We start from the raw sequence: 26022 nt of genomic DNA on the forward strand, positions 1-26022 counted from the left end.
AGTGGAACAAAATTTCTGATATTAAAACCAAAGAAGAAAATGGGGTCATGTGCTTGCTGTCACTGACTGTCCCGCTCCAACCAGACTGCGCTGAGATGCCGGGAAGGCGAAGGTCTGCGGTGACATGGGAGAGGCTGTAAGAAAATTGTTTGGGAACAAACTTTTCTATGGTTAAAAAACATGTTGCTTTTAAAAAAAGGTTGAAGTCAGAAATGACAGTTTTCATGAAAGTCAGTATTTGCAACGAAATCCAAAGGTGCACTTGAATTTAGCCAGTAGTTTCTGGCATAAGATTCATTTCTACTTCATAATGGATTCCATCCATTCACAGGACTTACACCAAAGTACACCATTGCCTTGGTTGTGTGTGTAAATTCTCTGCCTTATCTTGGAGAAATTCACGCCTGTGAACTCCCAACTTCAGTGAGCGACCCTCCTGGGCCTGGCGGAAACTGCGCCGGTCTGCACAAAGTGACATTTGCTGTTTTTCGCAGAGTTAGTCTCGCTGCCACACAGAGCAGCGCTGTTTCTCGGGGTGGTGGAGTCAGGAGGTGCAGTTCTCGGTTTTCTACCCGAGCGTCCCCTGCTCTCCTGGCTATGCACTGTCTCCCACGTTGTAAAGTTGAGTCGGTGTGTGTAAAAGTCAGTTTTTTGAAAAGTTGATTATATGCTTGCTTAACTTGGGTGAAAATGGATGATTGATCCAGTTTTCTCACCACGTTTAAAAAGGACACGTCAAGCATCCTGCGAAAATAACATTTCGCAACATTGCCGAGTGCCTGTTTCTTTACCCATGATTCCACTTGAAGTCTAATTTTGTGCCCAACAAACTCCCTAAGGGATGTTCCTTGAGCACAGACTAGACTGAACCAAAACTAATACTTCCGTAACCAAGTATGGTCCTTAGTACAGCAAATGGCCCGGGGGTGCAGCTACACGCAACGAGCGGCGATGGGCCCTGGCTGTCCATGACTACAAGAGGGACATTTCTTTGAAGCGGTTAGTAGGTTGGAATGGTGAGGATCAGTAAGCGAAACACATCTTATAAGTGGTTTATCTGTGACCTTGAATCCCTGGAGGGTACCGGCGGGTTCAAGGCCAGGCTGCGCGGCCTCTCCGGGGCCGGCTCCCAGCTCCCGCCTGAGCGCCTGATGGCCACGCCACCACTATCTGCTGACCCAGCGGGCGGAATCCCGAGTCCATTCCCCACTGCAGTTATTCTCCTTCATGCTCCAGAACCTCACTGATTCACAGATTTTTTGTGCTGCCTCAATATCCATGCAAACAGAACTTTCCTGTGTGTAAAATGAAAACTCACATACTATTCATGCTATTTTACCAACTGAAGAGTCTTTACCAATTTTAGGATGTGGGCTATATAAAAACCTGCTTTTAATAAAAACTGAAGACAGCTGTGACAAAAATAAGGATATAATATTAAAGTAAATCAAATGATATACAGTACTGTCATTCTGATACAGAATTTTTACACAGCAATATTGATACAGGTACAAATGGCAGGATGTCAGACAACCCATTACAACAGACCTTTTGATTACAAATGAAGTTTAGATTACAACTTAATACTGATTTAAAAATGGTAACTAGTTTTATGCCAGAATAAAATCAATACTTCCTCTTCAAGTGACATTTTTAGTAACATCTCTACGAGATTCTCTAAAATTAACTTCATAAAAAAAGAAATAAATGTAATACTGTATTGCAGCGATTTTCATATTAAACTAATTACTAAAATTCTGCAGCACACCAAAAAAATGTATTTTTTGCCCATCTGACAAAAAAAAAAATAAGATGCATTTGATTCCTTCACACCTGAGGCTTTCGTATGTTGGCTGTTGTCATTTTTTTACTTGACAATCTAAGGGAAAAGAGGTCAGTGCCCCTGACTAAACAGTCAGGTACTGCAGGTCTTAAAAATTCTTGTGGCACACCAGCTGAAAATCACTGCTGCACTGGAAAGTCTTTTCAAAAACCTCAAGCCTATAAATCTGGACTAAATTAACGTGGCGTTGCATTCCTTCGGTCCTCACACAGCCACGCAGCAGGTTCAGGGGAGTTTAGCGGCGCCCAGCCTCCTCTCCTCGTGGGGGAGCCTGGAGCGTCTGGTTCAACTGTAGCTCTTCCCTGTTTAGGTATCAAAGAGCTTGACTTTCATCAGTGACTCTGCCTGCGAGCTAGAGGATAGGGACACCCCTTCCCCCCATACACACATATTTTAAAATGCCAGAGGGACAGGGAGGTAAATGACAAAGAATAAAGTGAGGTCCTTAAAATTCTTTGAGGGATGAGAGACTAGAGACCGGAGGGTGAACAAGGTGCCTGTGGGTGGTGGGGCAGGGGTGGGAGGAGGAGGGTTGAAGAAAAAAAGTTTCCGTAACAAAATATCAAATTCTTACTGTCCTCATTTTTGTGAAAATGGGTGAGTTATTGGCATTAAGAAAAAAAGCCAAACCAAATCGTAACACAAACAGGAAATTAGAGCCAGTTCCATAATGCCTTGAACGTCACATTTCTACCCCAAACCAAAATTATTTCAGTAAAAAGAGGTCACTTAAAAATCAGCGCTAGAAATGTTACTTGGCACGTGGAGGGAGCCGCAGCTCTTCTTTCTGGCACACTATCTGCTATAGTTTGGAACAATCACAAGGAAACAGACCTTACAGCCACCCTGTGGCCGTTCACATCCAAAGTTTCTACTCTAAAGTGATTACTTTCGGGCTAAACAAACAAAGCGGTTGAATGAAGCCCGTAAACAGGCTAAGCCCGGCATACATGGGCACGTGTGATGCATTCTCCGCCCAAAAAATGGAACCTAAAATAAAAAAGAAAACTTGAGTCAGAGCAGAAACATAACAAACAAACAAAATAAATCAAAAACCCCACCCAGCTATTCCTGAGAAACCCCAGTAACCGCGTTCGCTGCGTTAGCGGTTCGTCGGGCAACACGCTCCGCGCGCCCGCGGCCGCGCCGCCCGGGAGCCCGCTGGAGGTGCGCCGCCTTCGCTGCGCCCACTCGGACGACAGACTGAGGCCCAGAGCGGGTCGGCACTTGCCCGAGGTCACACATCCAGAGCCTGAAGCTTGGCCGGCAGTCAGACCAGAGACTAGGCTTTTAGCCACCACGCTATACTGCCTTTCGCTGTTTCTCATTTTAATTCTTCCTACACGGTCCTGCTACTGAAGCTCCCACGGAGAGCGCCACGCTATGAGCATGACCACGTCTACATCGTCAGCTAACAAATTCATCGACAGGGAGCAAACCAGAGCTTCGCCCACATGCACACAGAGGTCAGAGAAATCAAAACCCGGGGGCGGGGGCGGGGGAGGCACGAGAGGCGTTGGGGAAGGAGGCGACCCTGCTCACTGAAACGGGACCGACCGAACCCACCCGGAAAGCCGGCGGGGAGGCCCGCCCGCCCCGAGCCGGTCATCTGAGGCTGCAGGCGCCCCGCCCGTGCCGCCCGCCGGGCGGGCCAGCGGCTGGCGTGGCGCTCCCGTGCCAGGCCCGGCGGGCGCACTCCAAACCCGACGCCGCTCGAGGCCCAGGGCCGGCCCCTCCGGGAAGGGCGCCTCCCGCCGGCGCCCGCTCGGGGGGCGGCACCAGCCCGGGAGGAGCGCGGGTCACCGAGGCTGGGGCGGGGCGAGGGCGCGGGGCGGGGCGGGGCGGCCGCAGGCTGGGCTGGCCTCGCGCGGGGCGGGGAGCGCGCCCCCCGCCCCCCGCGGCCTCGCTGCGTCCCCCCCCCGCCCCCCCCCGCCCCCCCCGCCCCCCCCCGCGGCCTCGCTGCGCCCCCCCGCCCCCCCGCCGCCTCGCTGCGCCCCCCCGCCCCCCCGCGGCCTCGCTGCGCCCCCCCGCCCCCCCCGCGGCCTCGCTGCGCCGCCCCCGCCCCCCCGCGGCCTCGCTGCGTCCCCCCCCGCCCCCCGCGGCCTCGCTGCGCCCCCCCGCCCCCCCGCGGCCTCGCTGCGCCCCCCCGCCCCCCCGCTGCGCCCCCCCGCCCCCCCGCCGCCTCGCTGCGCCCCCCCGCCCCCCCGCGGCCTCGCTGCGTCCCCCCCGCCCCCCGCGGCCTCGCTGCGCCCCCCCCCGCCCCCCGCCGCCTCGCTGCGCCCCCCCCCCCGCCGCCTCGCTGCGCCCCCCCGCGGCCTCGCTGCGCCCCCCCGCCCCCCCGCGGCCTCGCTGCGTCCCCCCCGCCCCGCGGCCTGTCCTCGGGGACCCGAGACACCCCGGCGCGCCCCCCGCCACCCCGCGCCCCGAGGGCCGCCTGCGGCCAGTGGCAGAACCATTCCAGCCGCCTCGGGCGGGGCGGGGCGGGGCCGGGCGGGCCTGGCGGCGGCGTCTTACCTCCTGCTTCCTCTTCCTCCGCGTCCTCTTCCTCCTTTCCTGCCTTCCATTTCCAAAATGGCTCTGGAAGGGCAGGGAGACGATGGGGAACAGTGTTTACAGGGGCGGGAGGAGGCGGCCGCGTGCCGGCGGCCAGGCCGCCCAGCCCCGGGCCCCCGGGCGGCGCGACCCCGGGGCCGAGGACCCCGCGCGGCGCCGAATGGTTCTGTCACTGCGGGGCGACCTTGAGCCCGGCGGGGACGCGCCGCTCGCTCCCGCCGGCCCGCGGGGGCCGCGCCAGCGCTTCTGCATGTGGGGTGAGCCCCCCCGGAGGACACGGCACAGCCCGGGGGGCAGCGCGACGACTTCGGCGGTGGAGCCGAGAACGCTGCCGGACAGCCTGCAGCGCGCAGGGCGGCGCAGCGCGGGGGCCCGGCGGCGGCGAGCGTCCGCCTGGGATCCGGGCGCTCGGTCCGATTCCCGGGCAGGGCACGTGCCCCGGCTGCGGGCTCCATGCCCAGTGGGGGCGCGCAGGAGGCAGCCCATCAGTGACTCTCATCATTGATGTTTCTCTCTCTCTCCCCCTCTCCCCTCCTCTCTCTGAACTCAATAAAGATATATATTTTTTTTAAAAAGAATTATGTGGCCCAAAATGTCAATATAGCTGAGATGGAGAAAAACTAGCACAGGCAGCAATCTGCAAGGAAAAGGAGCCTGAAATAACTGAACTGAAACTATAAAAATACCAAGCATGTTTCTTTTATTCATTCATTCAACAGACATTTACTAAGTGTCACCAACATATCAGGCACTATTGTAGGTGTTGCAGATACAGCAATAAAGGAAACAAGGAAGGGCCTGTTCATCCTGGAACTTACATTTTAATTATGAAAGACAGATGAGCCGGTAAGATATTTTCAGCTACTAATAACTGCCCTCACCCTGCTTATGGTCCTGCAAATTATGACACTGTGGTCACTCTTTGGCTTGTCGCATAGGCTGTCAGTGCTAAACACAGATGGAAAAGAAAGAAAACAGTGGCAGCCTGCCATGGGCCAGGCCTTGTATGGCATCGTGTATGAATGTCACATCGGGCCCATGTGCCAGTCCTCATTTTGACATGAGCTAAGTGGCTTCCTCTTGAGGTGAAGTAGTGTCCCTGACTGAGGTCACACCCAGCTAGAAAGGGAAAGTATCATAGTCAAACCCGGTCCCCACTTTCTCCCAAATTTTGCTCTCTCCTCAAACAGCACCATGTCTGGGCTCCATGCTCTCTGAAGAAGGGACCGGTCTGCTTTATTTATGAGCACAGCCCCGAGTCTGGGCCATGGAAACACTCCAGAAGATATTTGTGGAATGCCTATCTCCCTGCCACACCCCTGCCCCCATTATAGTCTGTGATCTCCCCAGAGGCCAAGGGAAAACTACCTCAGGCCCTGTGACCTTTCTTCACCCCGCATACCAACTCCTGGTACAGACAGGCCGCCTGATCCCCTCCACCAAACATGGAGGTGGATTTTCAGCAAAACAAAAGCAGCTGATGCCCTTGTTTGCGCAGAAAGGGCCCTGGCAATGTATGCACAAGGGCCTATGTTTTTGTGACACTTTAAAAATATCTCTATTATTCTTTTTCTTATTGAGAGCACCAAGACTGTGTAAACCTCAACTTGGATCTGCCCCAGCCAAGTTCAACATAATCATTAGGTCCCTCTATCACTGGATGCCCTTTTTTTAGTTTAATCAAACCCAGTTCCCCTTTTCAAGATCCAGTCTGTTTCTCCCTTCCTTCCCCAAGCCTTTCTTAACCTGTCCCTACCATATGAGAGCTCCGATGACGAAGACCATAATTTCTGATATGACATGCTCAGAGAGCCTTGCCAATTTCTTGACTGGCCCATTCACTTCTATATCTAAATACACTGAGTGACAAACCTAATAGGTGTCTGACAGTCACTAATGTATGAGCAAGTGCTTACAGAAGATGTATATTCAGGTGTACAAGTATAGTCAAGGAGCTAATCATTCAGTCCAAACTTGATAGTTTACTTTAGAATCAACTATATGCTCAACCCAATGTTTCCAATGGCCTAGAACTCCAAATAGCACAGTCTGGGAGATACCAAGGCAGGACACCCAACACGTTAGAGAAAGCAGGGGCCTTATCCATTTGCAGCACGTTTTAAAGGAGGAAATAGCACTGATACAAAACAAAGGTAGTTTTTCGTGATTCCTCTCAAAACAGAAAACATAATGGGATACAGGAAGAAAAGCCTAGTCATGTGACATTAAAAAAACTGATCCTATTGTCATTTTATTTGTAATAAAACCAGTTTTGTTACAACTTTCTTCAATAAAGGTACATAGTTCTTTAAAAAATCAAGTGGTAGCCCAGCCGGCATGGCTCAGTTGTTGAGCGTTGACCTATGAACCAGGGCGTCATGGTTCCATTCCCAGTCAGGGCACATGCCCGGGTTTCGGGCTCGATTCCCAGTAGGTTGTGCAGGAGGCAGCCAATCAATGACTCTCTCATCACTGATGTTTCTATCACTCTCTCCCTCTCCCTTCCTCTCTCTGAAATCAATAAAAATATATTTTAAAAAAAATCAGATGGTAGAATAGTGCATAAAATAAAGACTGAAAGTCCCAAACTCCCACAGTTTCTGGTTTTAATAATTATGAAGATCACTATGTATCTTAGTTTGGTAAGGTTTTAAATTGTTTCTTCAAATTTTTTTGAAATACATATACATTCATATAACACTAAATAATGCAATCATTCCTATCTTCCTCTTGTGAGCAGAGGGTTAACATGAGCCTTGGATGCTGGAGGCCATCCTGACACTGACCTTGGCCTTCCACTGCTCCGTGTCCTTGAAAGGACTGAGGGAAAACGGGAGTGGTGGGTTGGCCTCACTGGCTGTGTGGAATTTGGGCTGTGTGGAATGCAGGCCTTGGGCCTCTGGGACTAGGGAGTCATTACAGATTTGCAAAAGAATGGGGGTAGCTTCTGTGAATCAAGGGGATCCCCCCACATACTTTGACCCTCATCTTTGTTAGCTACAAGCACCCCATATGGGTGAGAGGCCAAGCTGTGTGCTTGGGTAGCTGCTGAAGCTCCCAATGAGATGGAAGTGCTGCATCTGCTCTACTGTGTCCTGTGGGCTAGAGATCAGCATAGGATGAGGCCAGCGGTGCACAATCAGGGTGATTCCAGAACACAGCCCCACCCTCCAAATGCCCCCAAACCTGCCAGTGGACATTTGTCACAGCCTGAAGACATTTTGGTTGTCACAATCAGATAGCAGACAGAGGCAAGGGATGCTGTTAAACACCCCACAATGCACAGGACAGCCCTACAACAGTTATCTGACCCAGATGTTAGCAGTGTCCAGGTTGAGAAGCTATATTAGACTAAAACATACTTATTTCTTCAGCATCTCTCTGCCAATGGCCAATGAATCTGTAACCACAGCTACGATCCTGCCCCCAAGAGGTCAAAAGTAGACAGGGTTTCTTGACATCCATGATATGAAGGATGAGGCAATTAACACATCATGCTTCTTCCACTACGCATCTTTCACTACACTCTGTGTGATGTAAGTTATATTTTTGTTGGTATTTTCAAAAATTTTATACTCTACCTTAAAATTACAACTATGTTTACAATGTTTTGTCACAGGTTCAGTCTATAACAGAAAGTCAATAATTTTTTAAATCTTCCATTTTCTTTTTACATAAACAAAAGACCCACATTTTAATTTGAAATTTTTTTCTTCAAAAAAGAATTATTATTTGTCATTTTAAAATGCAGCTAAAAAAAGTAAAACTGGTGCTAAAAATGTTGACATAAAAAGTGGAGCAAAATAAAAGATTAATTTTTTTTTTAGAGGAAATGCAGTTAAATTGAAAAAATTCATAAAATAATAAGCAATCAAAATTAAAAGTATTAATCACATAATTATAAACTTCTAAAGCCAACAGGTAAGCAGAATGGGATGGAATTGGCTGGTCTTTGTAAACTCTGGAAAGTATAGGTGTTAGTAACCTTGAAAGTAGGGATCCTTTAAAAACAGCAACGTCATCCCTATAGACATGGATTCAGTAACTTATCCTTAATTGTTTAAAAGTTTATTGTTAAAAAGGAAGCCATGCAAAAACTATTCTTTGCCTAAAAATGTGGTTAGAAATCATGTTCTCCTTAGATGGACTTATATTTTACTCTATTTTTGAATTATCAAATGTAAAGTTGAAAACCACGTAATTATAAAAGTATAGCCTAGTAGTCAGTGACTGCAAACTCTACAACTTAACTGATGCAAGTGAAATAAAATAGTAAACTGGACTCAGTGGCTATCACTTCTGTCACTTCCTACCTATGGTTCTCAATTTCATTCATCAACTATTGTTCACTTTATCAAAATAAACAGACATTTGTGGCTAATGACTAAGTCAAACCAAAATAGAAAGTTTTAACTTTAAACAGGTATAGTCTTCACCTATTCATAGCCTTGTGTTTTAGAACACCAACTCCTGTAATCACAATCAGTTAATCCATTTTTTTCTTTAAAATAAGCAGGGGATTGGGGTGGGACGGGAAACATAATGAGCACATCACATTAAAATAGAATTTTCTATACATTATATCCATTCTTTACCATCTACTAATGAGACATTAAACTTCAGAGTAGAGTTTCACCAGGATATAATTTTTTTTCTAGAGTTGTTTTGGAAGGCAGCTATGCTCACCACTACACCACCAACGCTAGAGTTGTTTTGAATAAAATATAGTCAAGAGATGTTCTGGAAGAAACTTGATTTTTACCAGGATAGGTTAATTTCATCCAGAAGTAACAACTGTGAGACAAAAATAGGTCATTGAAATGACCTATGAAAATGTATTTTCAAGACAGAAATATAACCTACATGAAAAATTGTAACACTGAGTTCTAGAAACACATTTCAAGAGGGCATCTGAATAGAGTGAAAGTTCAGATCTGACATAAAATCTTATTTTTTTAATACTTCAATTCTTTGTCACTTAATTCTATTATGGAAGCCATAATCTGTTAGAGGCCTCATTATTTAAACTGTGATAAAAAAAAAAAAAAGCATAGAGCTATACCTAGGTTTATAGGAGAATGGTTTCGTTTACTTTCAGAATTGACCGGGCACGTTTCAAAACCTGAACTACAAGGTTTATAGCAACCAGGAAAACAACTTGGTTCTCTTTACTTTTTAAAAATTTTTATATGTTTTTATTGATTTCAGAGAGAGGAAGGGAGAGGGAGAGAGAACTAGAAACATCAATGATGAGAGAGTCATTGATTGGCCGCCTACTGCATGCTCCCTGCTTCGGATCGAGCCCAAAACCTGGGCATGTGCCCTGACCAGGAATTGAACCGTGACCTCCTGGATCATAGGCCTGTGTTCAACAGCTGAGCCATGCCCAGCTGAGCAATTTGGTTCTCTTTAAAATATCTCAGATTTGAGAGATCCAAGATGGTGGCATATTAGGTGGAAGCTATACTTACCTCTTTCCAAGGCCAAACTGGAATTACAACTAAAGTATAGAAAAATAATCTGGAATAGCCAACTGAAGACTAGCTGGAGAGAAGCCTTATAACCAAGGACTTACAGGGGAGGCCACATAGAGACTGGCGGAGAGGTGTGAGAGTGCTGCCAGTCACTCACGGTAGCAGCCGAAGTTCTGGAGGGATATCTCAGCTGTGGGGGGTTCCTCCTGAGAAGTGTGGGGTCTAAACCCAAAGCCAGGCTCCCCAGTCCTGAGCACCAGAACCAAGAAAGTTGCCCACATAACATCTGGTTGTGAAAAGCAGTGGGGTTTCTGTCTGCCAGGGAAAGACGGCTAGAAATGCAAGCACTTCCTTGAAGGGCCAACACACAAAATTTCGTTCTCAGCCATTCACCCTGGGTTCCAGCAGAGGAAGGGCAGAGTGGACTAGAACTGTGTGAAGAGAGTCTGGGGTTGGTGGCTCTTGGAGAGAGCTGAGAGGTCAGCTGCCAGGATGCCTGTGTGCTGAGTCATTTCCCCACACTTCAGAAGCCATCTTTCTCAGACAGAATTCCTCTCCATGCAGCCTAGGGAAGCAATAGCCCCACACACTGGAAACCCTCTCTCCCCATCCTGTGGAGCTTATGCCTGCTGAGGAGTAGAGCTCGAGGCTCTTTAAGCACCTGAGCCTAAAAGACAGCATGCAGGCAGAGGAGGATCTCTGGGGGCCTTGAGAGTTTTGCTGACCTGCCCCTGGGCCTGGTGCTAGTAAAAGCAGACCTTGGTGCACAGCTTGGTCCTTTCTGCATGCACTCAGGCCTAGCAGAGGGAGTCATAAGCTGTGGATTGCTGATAGCTTCAAACAAGTTACCCAGGGCCAGTCACAGACAGTGTCTGACACTGACCTGCACCAGAGTCCCTCCAAAGCGGACCAGACCCAATATACCCAGTGGCCAGCTTCAGACAACAACAGAGCAGGAACCAATAAGCTTCACAAGCAGCATATCCACAGGCAGAGATCTTGACAGGCACCAAACCCTGCTGAGGTGAATTCTGCTTTGTGTGATCAGTACCTAGCAGTTTGCATGCTGTGTTGGGAGCTGAGCCTCACTGTCAGACAGCCAGAAGGCTGATCCCATGCACTGACTGTCCAACAGCAATCAAGACTCCATTACAACAGGAAGGCCCACATAATGTGCACAAGGGACATTCGCAGAACATCCAGCTCAGGTGATCAGGGAGACTGTGCCACTGGGTCCCACAGGTCACCTCCTACATAAGGCCACCCAGCCAAAGCTGAGAGTCACAGCAGATCTACCTAATACATAAAAACAAACACAAAAAAGCAGCCAAAATGGGTAGAAAAAGAAACAGGCCCCAAATGAAAGAATAAGAGAAGTCTTCAGAAGAAGAGCTAAAGGAAACAAGGTAAGCAATTTATCAGATATAGAATTCAGAGTGATGATTATAAGGATGCTCGACAGCATGAAAAAAGACATAGAACCATAAAAAAGGATGAGTCAGAGAAGAAGAATGCCATATCTGAAATAAAGAATACACTGCAAGCCCGGCCACGCATGGCTCAGCGGTTGAGCGTCCACCTAGGATCCAGGCGATCAGGGTTCTGTTCCTGGTCAGGGCACATGCCCAGGTTGTGGGCTCAATCAATGACTCTCTCATCATTAATGTTTCTATCTCTCTCCCTCTTCTTTCCTCTCTCTGAAATCAATAAAGATATATTTAAAAAAAAAAAATACACTGCAAGATGCCCTAGCCAGTTTGGCTCAGTCATTAGAGCATTGACCCATGGACTGAAGGGTCTCAGATTTTATTCCAGTCAAGGGCACACACCTCAGTTGCAGACAATCCTGGCCCCAGCTGGGGTGGGTGCAGGAGGTAACCAATCAATGTGTCTCTCACATCAATGCTTCCCCCCTCCCTCCCTCCCTCCCTCCCTCCCTCCCTCCCTCCCTCCCTCCCTCCCTCCCTCCCTCCCTCCCTCCCTCCATCTCTCCACCCTGTCCCTTCCACTCTCTCTGAAAAGCAATGGAAAAAATATCCTTGGGTGAGAATTTAAAAAAAAAAGAATACACAGAATGCTTGATGAGGATCAAATAAGCAATTTGGAAAACAAGGTAGAAAAAAACACCCAATTAAAGCAGCAAAAAAAAAAAGAAAAAGAATTAAAAAAAAAGGATAGTATAAGGGACAAATGAAGCATAACAATATCCACATCATATGGGGTACCAGAAAGAGAAGAGGTAAAGCAAGGGAATGAGAACCTATTTGAAGAAATAATAAAAGAAAATTTACCTAACCTGGTGAAGGGAAAAAGACATACAAGTACACAAAGCACAGAGAGTCCCAAACAAGATGGACCCAAAGAGGCCCACACCAAGACACATTATAATTAAAATGGCAAAAGTCAAAGAAAGAGAGAATCTTAAAAGCTGCAAGAGAAAGGCAGTCAGCTACCTGCAAGGAAGCTCCCATAAGACTGTCAGCTGATTTCTCAACAGAAACATTTCAAGCCAGAAGGGATAGGCTTATAATATTCGAAGTGATGAAAAGCAGAGACCTACAGCCTAGACTGCTTTAGCCAGCAAGGCCATCATTTAAAATTGAAGGAGAAATAAAGAGCTTCCCAAACAAGAAAAAGCTAAAGCAGTTTGTTACCACGAGACCAGTATTACATGAAATGTTAAAGAACCTGCTTTAAGACAAAGATGAAAACAGAGACAAAGAAAAAGATAAGGAAGATGATGAAGAGGAGAAGAAAGGGGAAGAAGAAAAAAAGGAGGAGGAGAAGGAGGAGGAGGAAGGGGAGGGGGAGGGACAACACAGTTAAAAAAAATAAAATGGCAATAAATATGTACCTATCAATAATCACTTTAAATGTAAATGGCTTAAGTACTCCAATCAAAAGACATTAGATAGCTGAATGGATAAGAAAGCAAGACCCACGTATATGCTGCCTTCAAAAGACCCACCTCTGAACAAAAGATACACACGAACTAAAAGTACAGGGATGAAAAAAGGCATTTCATGCAAATGGAACAAGGGAGGAAAGGCTGGGGTTGCAATACTCATACCAGAAAAAATAGACTTTAAAACCAATGCTAAAGCCTGCCAGCCGGGCTCAGCTATTAAGAATCAACCTATGATCCAGGAGATCTTGGTTTGATTCCTGGTCAGGGCACATGCTGGAGTTGCAGGCTGGAACCCCAGTAGGGGGCATGCAGGAGGCAGCCAATCAATGGCTCTCTCATCACTGATGTTTCTATATCTCTCTCTCCCTCTCCCTTCCTCTCTCTGAAATCAATAAAGACATATATACACACATATATATACACACAGACAATGCTATAGTAAAAGACAAAAAGGACACATGTAATGATAAAGAGAGCAATCGAACAAGATGATATAACCCTTGTAAACATTTATGCACCCAACATAAGAGCAGCTAATTATGTAAAGCAAATCTTGATGGACATAAAGGGAGAGATTGACAGTAATACAATTATATTATGGGAATTTAATAACACACTGACATCAATGGATAGATCTTTCAGACAGAAAACCAACATGGAGGTGGTGGCTTTGAATGACACACTAGATCAAATGGATTTAACTGATATCTTCAGAGCATTTCACCACAAAGCAGTAGAATATACATTCCTTTCAAGTGCACATGAAACATTTTTCTAGGATAGACCACATATTAGGACACAAAAAAAGTCTCAATAAATTTAAGAAGAATGAAATCATATCAAGCATCTTCTCTGAGCATAAAGCTGTGAAACTTGAAATCAATCACAAGAAAACTGAAAAACACACAAAGGCATGGAGGTAAAATAACATGTTACTAAACAATGAATGGGTTAACAATGAAATCAAAGAAGAAACCAAAATATACCTTGAAACAAATGAAAATGAGAACACAAGAACCAAAAATCAGTGGGAGACAGGGAAAACAGTCTAAAGAAGAAAATTTATAGCATTACAGGCCTATCTCAAGAAACAAGAAAAGGCTCAAATAAACAATCTAACTTTACACTTAAAGGAACTTGAAAATGAACAACAAAAAGAGCCCAGAGTAGAAGGAAGGAAATAATAAAGATCAGAGCAGAAATAAATGAAATAGAGACAAAACAACAACAACAACAAAAAAAAACAATACAAAAGACCAATGAAACCAAGAGCTAGTTCTCTGAAAAGATAAACAAGATGGACAAACCTTTAACTAGATTCATCAAGAAAAAAAGAAAGAAGACCCAAATAAATAAAATCAGAAATAAAAGAGGAGAAATAACCACTGACACCAATGAAATATAGGGGATTGTAAGGAAATATTACAAACAACTATATGCCAACAAGTTGGACAATCTGGAAGAAATGGATAAATTCCTAGAAACATACAATCTTCCAAAACGAAATCAGGAAGACTCACAGAATCAGAATAGACAGGTTACAACTAGTGAAATTGAAGCAGTAATGATAATTAAAAAAAAACACTCCCAATAAGCAAAATTCTGGACCGGATGGCTTTACAAGTGAATTTTACTGAACATTCAAAGAACTAACATCTATGCTTCTCAAACTATTCCAAAAAATTCAAGAGGAGTGAAGACTCCCAAGCTCATTTTATGAGGCCAGCATATCCTAATTTCAAAACTGGATAAAGATATGAAAAAGAAAGAAAAGTATACGATAATATCCCTGATAAACATAGATGCTAAAATCCTCAACAAAATATTATCAGGCCTAATCCAGCACATCAAAAAGTTCATATACCATGATCAAGTGGAATTTAATCTGGGGGAGCAGGGTTGGTACAATATCCACAATTCAATAAATGTGATACACCACATACAGAAAATGAAGGATAAAAACCACATGATCATATTGCCCTGGCCAGTTTTGCTCAGTGGTTAGAGCGTCAGCCCATGGACTGAATGGTCTTGAGTTCGATTCAGGTCAAGGGCACATACCTTGGTTATAGGTTCAATCCCCAGTCTCAGTTGGGGCATGTGTGGGAGGCAACCAGTCAATGTGTCTCTCTCACATCGATGATTTTCTCTCTCTCCTTTCCACTCTCTCTGAAAAGCAATGGAAAGAATATCCTCAGGTGAGGATTAACAATAAGAATAAAAAAAAATACACAATCATATCGATAGATGAAGAAAAAGCATTTGATAAAACCCAGCACCCATTTATGATAAAAACTTTCACAAAGTGAGAAGAGAGGAAACACACCTTAATGTAATAAAGGCCATATATGAAAAACCCACAGCCAACAACATACTGAATGGGCAAAAACTAGAAGTGTTCCCTTTAAGACCAGGAACAAGATAGGGATGTTGCTTTCACCTCTCTTATTCAACATAGTACTGAAGTCCTAGCCACAGCAATCAGACAGGAAGAAGAAATAAGAGGCATCCAAATAGGAAAAGAGGAAGTAAAACTGTTATTATCTGCAGATAACATGATACTGTATATAGAGAACCCTAAGGGTTCCACCAAAAATTTACTAAAACTAATAAATGAATTCAGTAAAGTAGCAGAATACAAAATAAATACCGAGAAACTCGTTGCATTTTTATACAGCAATATTAAACTATCAGAAAGGAAAACTAAAAAAAAATCCCATTCACAACTGCTTTAAAAAGAATAAAATGCCTAGGAATAAATTTATTCAAGGATGTAAAACACCTGTGCTCAGAAAATTGTAAGACAATGAAGAAAAAAACTGAAGAAGATACAACTAAGTGGAAGCATATACCATGTTCATGGACAGGAAGAATTAATGTCATTAAAGTATCCATACTACCCAAAGCAATTTACAGATTCAACGCAATTCCTACCAAGATACCAATGGTGCATTTTGCAGAGCTGGAACAAATATTCCAAAATTTGATATGAAAACAAAGACCCCAAATAGCAACAGCAATCTTGAGAAATAACAAAATTGGAGGAACTACACTACTTGATATCAAACTACAAGGCCATAGTGATTAAAACAGCATGGTACTGGCATAAAAAGACATATAGATCAATAGAACAGAATAGAGAGCCCAGAAATAAACCCACACCTTTATAGTTAATTAATATTTGACAGAGGAGGAAAAAACATACAATGGGCTAAAGACAGTCTATTCAATAAATGGTGTTGGGAAAGTTGAACAGATGCGTGCAAAGAAAGTAAAACTAGACCACCTCCTTACTCCACACACAAGAATAAACTAAAAACACATTAAAGACTTAAATGTGAGCCCGGCCAACATAGCTCAGTGGTTGAGCATTGACCCATGAACCAGGAGGTCATGGTTCAATTACCAGTTAGGACACATGCCTGGGTTTTGGGCTCAGTTCCCAGTAAGGGGCTTGCAGGAGGCAGCCAACCAATGACTTTTTCATCATTGATGTTCCTCTCTCTGAAATCAATAGAAAAAACAAAACATATTAAAAATAAGACTTAAATGTTAGACTTGAAACCATAAAAATCCTAGAACAAAACATAGTAAAATCTCGGATATTTCTCATAGCAATATTTTTTCTGATATATTTCCTCGGGCAAGGGAAAAAAAGAAAAAAATAAACAAATGGGACTAAATAAAACTACAAAGTTTTGCACAGCAAAGGAAACCATCAGCAAAATGAAAACACAACCCACTTAATGGGAGAACATAATTGCCAATGATATATCTCATAAGGGGTTAAATGTCCAAAATTTATAAAGAACTTATAAAACTTAACACCAAAAACCCCCCACAAATAATCCAATTAAAAAACGGGCAAAGGACCTGAATAGTCCCTTCTCCAAACAGGATATACAGATGGCCAAGGGACATATGAAAAGTTGCTCTATGTCATTAGTCATGAGAGGGATGTAAATTAAAACCAGAATGAGGTCTCACCTCACACCTGTCAGAATGGCTCCATCAATAAATCAACAAACAACAGGTGCTGGCGAGGGTGTGGAGAAAGGGGAGCCCTAGGGCACTGCTGGTGGGAATGCAGACTGGGGCAGCCACTGTGGAAAACAGTATGGAGGTTCCTCAAGAAATTAAGGTAGAGCTGCCTTATGACCCAGCAATTCCACTTCTGGGAATATATCTGAAGGATCCCAAAACATTAATTTGAAAGAATATATGCACCCCTATGTTCACTGCAGCATTATTTACAATAGCCAATATTTGGAAGCAGCTGAAGTGCGCATCAGTAGATGAGTGGATAAAACAGCTGTGGTACTTTTACAAAATGGAATACTACTCGGCCTTAAAAAGGAAAGTGTTACTCTTTGTGACTATATGGATGGACCTGGGGAGCATTACGCTAAGTGAAATAAGTGAGTCAGAGAAAGACAAGTACCATATGATTTCACTCCTATGTGGAATCTAATGAATAAATTAAACTCACAAGCAAAACAGAGACAGACTCATAGATAGAGAGCAGGCAGGCAGCTGGGGGGTGCTGGGCAGGGTGGAGGGATTGAGCAAAAAAAGAGAAAGAAGCCATGGACACAGACAACAGTGGGGTGATTGTGGGTAGGGGGCATGGGAGGTAAATGATGATGGGAGAAAAAGAAAAATAAATAAAAACATTTCAGATTTGGAAACTCACTGGAACTACAGGATGAGACAAATTCCCACTCTGACCTGCTAGCCCTCATCCCAGTGAACCTCTCGCCCACACACACCAGTTCTGGTCAATTGGACTAAAAAATGTTCAACAGACACAACAGCTTTCATGGAGAAAGAAGAGTCTAGTGGTTAAGACCATAGACCAGAAGTGAAGTCAGGCGCCTGCCCTCTGACCTGACCTTGTGACGTCAGGCAGTTGCCGAAGCCCTCGCTGTCTGAATGCTGGTGTGTGGAGACCATGACAAAAGCAACCCTACTTCACAGGCTTCTGTGAGCCTTTACTAAGAAACTCACACATGACATCTAGTATGGGACACGTAGCACATGGCAACATGCAGCACGTGGCAACTGTTACTGCTAATACAAAAACGGCTCCCCAGGCCCTGTCACTCCTCACGTGTTAGCACAGGCGCTGCAGTCCTCACCCAGGGTTGTGAGGTGATGCTCACACTTCAAGAGCAACACAGGTCTTAAAGGAGAGGCTGAGTTAAGAGCAAGCTTTTCAGCGACAAAGGTGCAAACGTACAAATGATGACCGACACTCAGTAAGGAACACGACCACACTGAGATCAGTGCTGAAGGCGGGGCAGGGCCAGCGGCACCTGCAAGCGGGTTTGGAACCAAGACAGACGACTGACGCTATACGACCTTTCCTGGTCTAAAATGCCAAGACTGAAAGGTGCGTACCGTGTTTAAAAATGAAAGCACAGTCTCGAGTGACAGAACCCACGGGAGGAATGGTCTAAACGTAACAGGAAGTGTTTCTCAAGGAAACCACAGGAAAGCCACACTCGGCCTTCAGTTATGTCCAAACACCCAGAGTCCCTATGCACACAACTCACACAGAGCTCAACCTGACCCAGTTTATTTCATTACGTTTATTCCGAAGAAGTCACAGTAGTAACTGTCACCTGCCACTGTGGAGCACAGGGAAGTTGTTTGATTCTACTAAGTTTTAAACTCTATGCACATGTGATAAAAAGTAGAGGTGGAATTCAGTTTGCTTTGATAACGTGTAGAGAGAACATTAGAGACTGAGTTCTGCCTCCACAAGCCACCTGGCCCGGGCACATCCTTCACTTTACTGCTGGGTAAAATGAGGACATGGGACTAGGAGAGCAAGGCACTGCATCCCTGGAGGATTTTGCAGAGATCATATTGTGTTTCAAAAGTTCTGAATCTGAAGGGCAAGGACTCTCCCCACACTTCTCTGCTCCCTCCCGCCTACCACCTACCCCTTCCAGAATGGATGTAAACCTGCTGGTCCCCTGCAGGCCCCAGAATCTGCAGCAGGACCTCTAGAGCCCTATCAATCCTGCCATCCTGTGGTCCTACCAATTATTGCCAATAGCTCTTCAAAAGTGTGGCTTAGGCCACTCTGATATGAAGATAAGATATGTAGATAAGATACATTGGAAAATTAACTATCATGAACCTCTAGGGCTGTGAACAATCTATCCTGTGGATAGAGTCAATTACTTTAGTATCTTAATTAAGATACAAGACTAGTTGTATTATCGATGATTTTCTGAAAAATGAAACCAAACAGCGGATGGCAGTGTCTTCCACTGTGCTCGCAGGTGTACAAATTCTTACACTCTTAATGCAGCTCCTAACAGCATGGCACGTGCCCCCAGCACAAAACACAATTTACTCTGCCTTAGCAGTAGGTCTGATATTAAAAATCTTTTCAAGAACGTCTACACTCTGATTTCTGCAAAGCAGCACACAATAGTATAACATACATATTTTTTCCCCTACATGATTTTTAAGCTAATTCATGTGTTTGAAATTGCATTTATGAAATGTCTCTAATGTCACGAGAACAACGACAGGAAACTGATCACTAGGGTAAGAAGTTAGGGGACACAATCTTTCCAATGCAGGGGAGAGGGAAGAGCAGGCGCTTTTCCACTGGCTTCTCTAACTTCCAGCGTCAAGCACATACCCTGGGCTTCACGTCACACAGACCTTGCTCAAAGCTGGGCACCACACACGAGGGAACCACGTGAACAGAGATGCACATACTAACTTTCCGGGTCAGCGGATGGCAGCTGTCTCCTATTTTGCCCATAGGTGTGCAGATCCTTATGCTCTTCACCCAGATGCTCACAGCACAGCACATGCCTCTCCCGCACTGGGGGTCCTTGTCACAAGCCTGAAATGAAAGAAGCAAACAGATAAATATAGATGGCGTCAAGGACTCGGTAAAGAAATCTAAAACTAGCAATAAAAAGCACTTTCAATGTCCAACTGCTACAACACAAATAATCACGTACATAAAAAGCTGTGATCTTCATTTGCTTGTGCATATTTACCATAAAATCTAAGCAGAAAAGATCTTCCTAGTTTTTAAAAAATCGCCTAAAAAATGGCTCGCACATTAAATCTTAAACACAACATTTTTAAAAATGAGCTCTCTTTCTAGTGTTTTACTGAATTTGCTTTGAACTTGAAAAAATGAGTCTGTATTAATCGTATACCACACACGGCCACTAGGAACTACACAAGTCAAATCACAAGATTTCATGACAGTTAACTGCAGAAAACATTGGGCCCAGTTTTACAAACGGGATTTAGACGGTCTCTGAGTCCAGCACGACTCACTCAGGTCCATCAAGGCACCAACATAAATTTCAGGAGTGCTCATTTTCCTTTTCAAATATTTGTGTTTTGGTTCATGAGACTTAATGTTTCTCACACCACTGACTTGATTTTCACTATTTCCTCTTTAAAGAAAGAAATCTCATATGTTGAGAGTGGACAGACCAAGACTTTCCCTGTGTTTCTCCTTTTTCCAGGGAGTAACCTGCAAAAAGAAAATAGCTGGCTTAGGCTATGCTCATGTGTACGTTACAAAACCAGGGAACTGTCCTCTCTAAGCTGTCAGAGAAGGCACTGCAGTTGTCAACAGTGATTACTCAAGGCACCTGTTCCCAATGTAAAAATTGTGAATGCATATAATAAAGAATCAACTATGAAGGAATTGTCATACTGTAATAAATATAAACGAACAATGAAGTCTAAACTTCTGTGCTCGAAAGCAGACCTGAGAACTCTCGCTCTCTCTTGGAATCACAGGAGGCAGGGTGTTTTCTCTGGATGGTGTGCAATAATCTATTTTGCTAACAATAAGGTAAAACATCCTGCACTATAAAATATGTAAGAAACTAAAAAGCTTATAATTTAGGCACAAGATTAAATGTACATTTATTGGAAACAACTAAAGCATTCCTTCAAAATTCTTAGTTTTGGGGACTGCCATAACTTCTTAAAATGTAAATATATGGGCACCCCCTTACTCATTACTTTTCATTAAAAGTGATCTTGCTTTAGGCCTGATTTATTTCCCCCACTAAAATTTTTTTGTCAGCCTATTTAAAACAAGTATCTGGACGAAAACTACAATCTCCACCTTGGAGTGTTTGGACATTTACAGGACATGTAAACATTTCCACTTTCCGTCTTTTATCTGAATGCCAGATATCATGCCCATGTGGCCATTCCATTCCATAAATGAGATGTTCAGCACATGATCTTTTCCAATATGGTTTTCAAAAATTGATGTGAACATATAAATCATTTTTAAAATGACTACATATATTACCCAAAACAGTAAATATTTAAAGGTGGAGGTTTCAGGCCATATTTTATTTCAAGACCCTGAATTCTGAAGCCCCACCAATTCTTTTTATAAGCCAATCAAAATCCAGCCAAAAATCTTTTAGAATTCAATCAATCACTTGGATGTTTAATGTCCTGTAGAAATATATCTAGATAAGTTAGTGTTTCGTTTCACTCCAGATGGTTCCTGTCATTGAGACATAACTACATTTCTTTATCGCCCTGCAGCTGTAGAAAGACTTTAAGAGAATTCTCTTTTTGTAACAGTTCAATGACAACAGCACACAGCACACACAACTATATAACAAGCCTCGTCTAAATCTCTCTGTAGATAAACATCCAATGTGATAAAAATTTCATTTTGTAACAAGAAGCTTCAGTTCTTGGAAATATTTACAAAGAATTGCATAGGTTTATATACTTCTAATTAAACCGCAGTTTCCTAACGCCCTTCATCCTTAACCCACCGCTGATCTATTCCAACTGTGTTGTCCTGTGAATGGAACAAAAAGATACTTAAATTACAAAAGAATTTTGGGCTCAGAGGATTAGGAGAAATTTTAAATGAGCCAGCAGGAGAAGAGGGGAAACCATGTTTCCATTCTCATGGATTAGAAAGACCTGTAAAAACTTTTTTTCACCCACACTAGCTGGCTACTGACAAAGCTATTCAAATACATTTTGTAAGAAATCTCTAAGCTAATCTAATAAAATCACAACTCTTACAATTAAGTACCTGCTGGATAGAACCAGACACTGTGGTACCAGGCTTCGGTGGCTCCAAGCCTGCTCGTGAACACGGAGAGCACAGGGCTTCCTTTTCGCAAGACTGAAACCCCCTAAGTGTAAGCGTCGCTGCGTTCCCTGTGCCCCGTCGCTGCAGCCGCCGAAGTTGTATTTAAATCCCGTGATGTGCACTCGGAATGTGGATGAATTTAATGGAGGTGTAACATGATTTCGGGCTTGGAGAAAGGAGGAAAGCAGCTGAGCCACCAGGCACTGCTGCTGTAACGCAGACGACACCGAACTCGGCGCGTGGACGCATCCCTCGGATGCACCCCGAGAACTGCGGGGAGCCGGCGAGGAGCGGCGCCGCGACGCCCCGGGAAGACGCGGTCTCCGGGCCGAGGCATTCACGCGGCCGCCCCCGCAGCTGCCGGAGCGCGGGGCGCTTTGTCAGGACTGGAAACTCACGGGAGACCCCGGGACGCTCAACAACAACAGCAACCAGAACAAGCCCTGGGAGCCTGGAGGGAGCGCCCCTGCGGCTGCTCACGGCGCACCCGCCGCCTGCAGCCCAGTCACTCCAAGGCGATTCCGCGAGGCCCGGCGGCGGGTCCGCACCGCGGGCCAGGGTCGAGACCCGGGGCGCCCCTGCGTTTCCGGGGCCCGCGCGCCTAGGGTTCCGGCTGGAACGTCCTGAGCGGGGCTTGAGGAGACTTTGAGGATCGTCTCTCAGTTGCACAGGACACTGGCCAAGCCCAGGAGGGGGCTGCGGGGAAGGCGCGGGGGGAAGGCGGCGACAGCGGCGGTGAGAGCGGCTCCTCGGTCCCCTCCTCCTCCTTCGGCGGCGGGGTCTAAGGGCGCCCCGGGCCACCGAGAGTCCGGGCGCGGGGACCCCGCGGCCCCGCCCTCCGGCTCCCTCCCGGCCCCGGGCCCGCGGGCGCGCCGCGGCGGACAGGTGCGCGGGCTCTTACCCCGGTGATGACGGCGGCGCCTGCGGGAGGCGAGAGCAGCGGCGGCAGCAGCAGCAGGAGCAGCAGCCGGGCGCAGCGCGGGGTCCCCATGGCGCCTTCGGCACTGGCGCCCGTTGGGGCGGTTGGGGGCGCGGAGCTGCGGGCGGCGGGCGGCGGCCGCGAGCCTCCGGGCGGTTATAAGGCGGCGCGGCCGTGACTCAGCCCGTGGCGCTGCCCGGCACACCCCGCCCCCCGCGCACGCGAGCCCACCGGCCGGCGCCCCGGGCGACACGTGCCGGCGCCCCGCGCCCCGCCTCGGGCGCCCCGCGGGCAGCGGGAGGAGCCCGCGCCCGCCGCCGTCTCCGCGCGAGACTCGCCGCCGCGCCTTTCGCACGCGCGGGGCCGCAGTCGTGGGCTGAGACTCGCTCGCTGCTGTCCTCGTTTCCGAAGCGACACGTGCTCGGGGCCGGCCGCCTGCAGCTCGTGCGTTCCGCAGATGTTTACGGAGCGCCCACTACCTGCCGGGCGCGGCGGGCACGCGGGGGGGCGCCCGCGCGGGGGAGCCGGGCCTCTGGGCGCGGCCGTTCGCCCCGCGGGTCTGCGCCGGCCGCCGTGGGCCAGGTGCCCCCCGCGCTGTGCCCCCGGCCCCGCCACGGAGAAGGCCGGCGCCGAGCAGAGGCGGGAGCCGCGGAAGACGCGGCAAGAACAAAAGGAGGGCCGCCGCCCCAGCCGCAGCCCGAGGACGTGCGGGGCTGCCCTTCAGCCCCGGGACCCCCGTGCATTGCTGTCAGTTCAAATGCTTTCCCTTTATGCTCACATCTGCTCCGACCCCCCCCATCTCTCTCTGTCTCTCTGTCTCTGTCTGTCTCTCTGTCTCTCTCTCTGTCTCTCTCTGTCTCTGTCTCTCTGTCTCTCTGTCTCTGTCTCTGTCTCTCTGTTAGTCTCTCTCTGCCTCTGTGTATGTCTCTCCGTCTCCCTCCCCCCCTCGGATTTTTCGCACGAGCCCTGCCCCCTCTCCAGGTCGCGCGGGCGCCTGGCCGAGCTCCCTGGACGCCGCGGAGGGAAGCGAGCGCGCGGGGTTCGAGCGCCCGCCCCCGAGGCCCAGCGCGGCTCCGGCCGCTCCTCGCCCGCCCAGGACGCCGCCCTCGGGCCTTAGAGACGCCGCGGCGCCGCGCGGTCCTCCCCGGGGCCCCTGCGCCCCAGGCACCCCGACAGGAGGAGGGGCAGGTTTGCCCTCCATCTCAGAGCCGAGCCCAGCGCCGAGAGCTCCAGCCTGTTTCTCTTCAACAAATGTGATCAGGAGACTGCTTAGATGTGACCACACCAAACTTGCTTGCGCCACAATTTTGGGAAGCACGGCTCTCCCTAAATCTTCGGAATCGCAGGCTTTCCCGGGTCCCTTAAGGGCCACAGCCTTTTGAAAAGCAGATGCGTCTTTCAGGCTCTAATAAATACAGTGAGGAGAACGGAGACAAAGTTACTGTCAGACTGTGGGGCTCCCTCGTGCCAAAGCATTCAGACTAAATGTGGAAAGAAAGAAAAAAAGAAAGCGGGCAAGTATCCGAACGTTTCAAACAGCTGAATATTTGGAAAACCAAATCTTTGACTGATTCTAAAAACCCTTTCCCCCTTTTTCATGTTTCATAATGTTCTCAAACAAACAAAAGAATCAAACTTTAAAAAAATTGTTAAAATTGGACTCAGTAATAAGTGGAAACAGTAGCAAGTGGCAGATTGGTGGAAAGTTTCCTTTTCCAGTCTCCATGCCAACGCTAGCACGGGACTGCTGCTGGGTAAATGTAAAAACCAGTCAACATTCCTACATTTTAAAAAATGCTCCATTTCCTACTTGCTAGTATTGAATGCCAGCCTGGGCAGTCCCCGCTTCCCCACACGTAGGGGACAGGGTACATACGTCTTACAAGGAAAATCAGACTTCAAAAGTGGATGGCTTCCTACATGCTGTTTGGAAAACAATCCTCATAAGGCTGTTTTGAAACAAGGTTGGAAACACTTAAAAACAGGGTTGGTTTGGTTTCATGTTTCCTTTGATCATGCTGTTTCTTTTAATTGGTTTAATGCTCTGGAGGAGAAATGAGGCCCCTGATATAACAAATCTTTGCATCCACGGCCAAGTTAGGAAGTTGAAGCCTGAAAGTTGGTTCCATTTTATAAAGGGGAGATGAAAGGCTGAATCTGGGTTAGTTCATAAGAATGAGTGAGGCAGGAAGGCCAACCACCAGCACTGAAACAGAACTTGCAGAGTTCTGCGGGTCCTGCTCCATTTCTTACTGCGGCCTGTTGACACGGCGATGCCATTAGCCCAGCCCAGAGGTGGCGTGTGAGGGGCGCCCAGTTCTGTGTAGTGTAGAGTGCAGACATTTGTAGCAGCCGTGAAGCTTGGCTGAATGAAAGGGGCGGTACAGGAAAGTCCATGGGGTCTGGCATTTGTGAATCTCATGAGCTGGACTGGAATCCTGAGTGACCATTGAACAAGTTACTTAACCTTTCTAAGCCTCTATTTCCTCACCCATAACATGGATATAAAATGCTAACCTCATGGGTTACAACCTCCATGGAGTTAGAGAGGGTGATACCTGTGAAGTGGTCCTAGGGCAGACTGGGAGCCCTGTTAGAGTGACCTCTTATCAAGTCCTGTTTGGTGTCCTCTGCAATTTCTGCCAACACTGATAAAGTTATTTTTGCCTTTCCCTCCGGATTAGATTATGTGCTCCTTAGGATCCTGTGTCTAGCTTCCCACACATCCTTCTTGGCACATAGCACAAGGATAGGCATGTTAGCAGGCCTCTCAGCAAAAGATTGACCATCAGCAGGAATATGTCCTTTGGAGGACAGTCCAGAGACAGGTCACAAGCAAATGACAGACAGTGTAGATACACATTTAATTTACATGAATGGATTAAACGTAGATCAAAAAGCTGGGGGCAAAGATCCTTTACCTCATGCCGGTGATTAGCCTGCCATTCTACTCAGTGGACATGTGGCTGAAGTGAGGTGAACTGGAGGACACAAACCTGTCTTGTTGCCCCTACAATAAGACCCTCTGGGACCCAGGCTGGTGAGGGATCCATCTCAACATGCGCTTCGTGATTGCCAGTGTAGGGTTTATAGTGGGTTAAATTGTATCCCCCCAAAAAGCTATTTTCAAGTCCCAACCCCAAGTACTGTACCTGTGAATGTGACCTTATTTGGAAGTAGGGTCTTTGAAGA

The 26022-nt window shown here is 46.7% G+C and overlaps 1 protein-coding gene across 3 annotated transcripts; it reads right to left on the minus strand.

Moving 5' to 3' along the window:
• Positions 1-1360: 1360 nt before the first annotated feature.
• PROK2 (prokineticin 2) lies at positions 1361-22902 on the minus strand. 3 transcript variants are annotated; one of them, XM_087825130.1, is made up of 4 exons: positions 22813-22902; positions 19524-19649; positions 4358-4420; positions 1361-2833 (listed from the first exon to the last, which is right to left on the minus strand). In XM_087825130.1, the coding sequence occupies exons 1-4, from the start codon at positions 22900-22902 to the stop codon at positions 2729-2731; spliced, it is 384 nt and encodes a 127-aa protein (XP_087681256.1). In that variant the 3' UTR covers positions 1361-2728. The 3 variants fall into 3 exon arrangements, with proteins under 3 accessions (XP_087681256.1, XP_087681258.1, XP_087681257.1); XM_087825132.1 differs by lacking the exon at positions 4358-4420; XM_087825131.1 differs by lacking the exon at positions 4358-4420 and having other exon boundaries at positions 19520-19649.
• Positions 22903-26022: the final 3120 nt, after the last annotated feature.

Source organism: Miniopterus natalensis, chromosome 15 (assembly GCF_054644295.1).
Source record: "Miniopterus natalensis isolate mMinNat1 chromosome 15, mMinNat1.hap1, whole genome shotgun sequence".
NCBI lineage: Eukaryota > Metazoa > Chordata > Mammalia > Chiroptera > Miniopteridae > Miniopterus > Miniopterus natalensis.

Excerpts from the sequence above, each read along its gene's own strand:
- PROK2 (XM_087825130.1), bottom strand. The coding sequence starts at position 22,902 with ATGGGGACCCCGCGCTGCGCCCGGCTGCTGCTCCTGCTGCTGCTGCCG. Across the intron at positions 19,650-22,812 it reads GCGCCGCCGTCATCACCGGG|GCTTGTGACAAGGACCCCCA; the intron begins GTAAGAGCCCGC and ends CTTTCATTTCAG. Across the intron at positions 2,834-4,357 it reads GGAGGAAGAGGAAGCAGGAG|GTTCCATTTTTTGGGCGGAG; the intron begins GTAAGACGCCGC and ends TTTTTATTTTAG.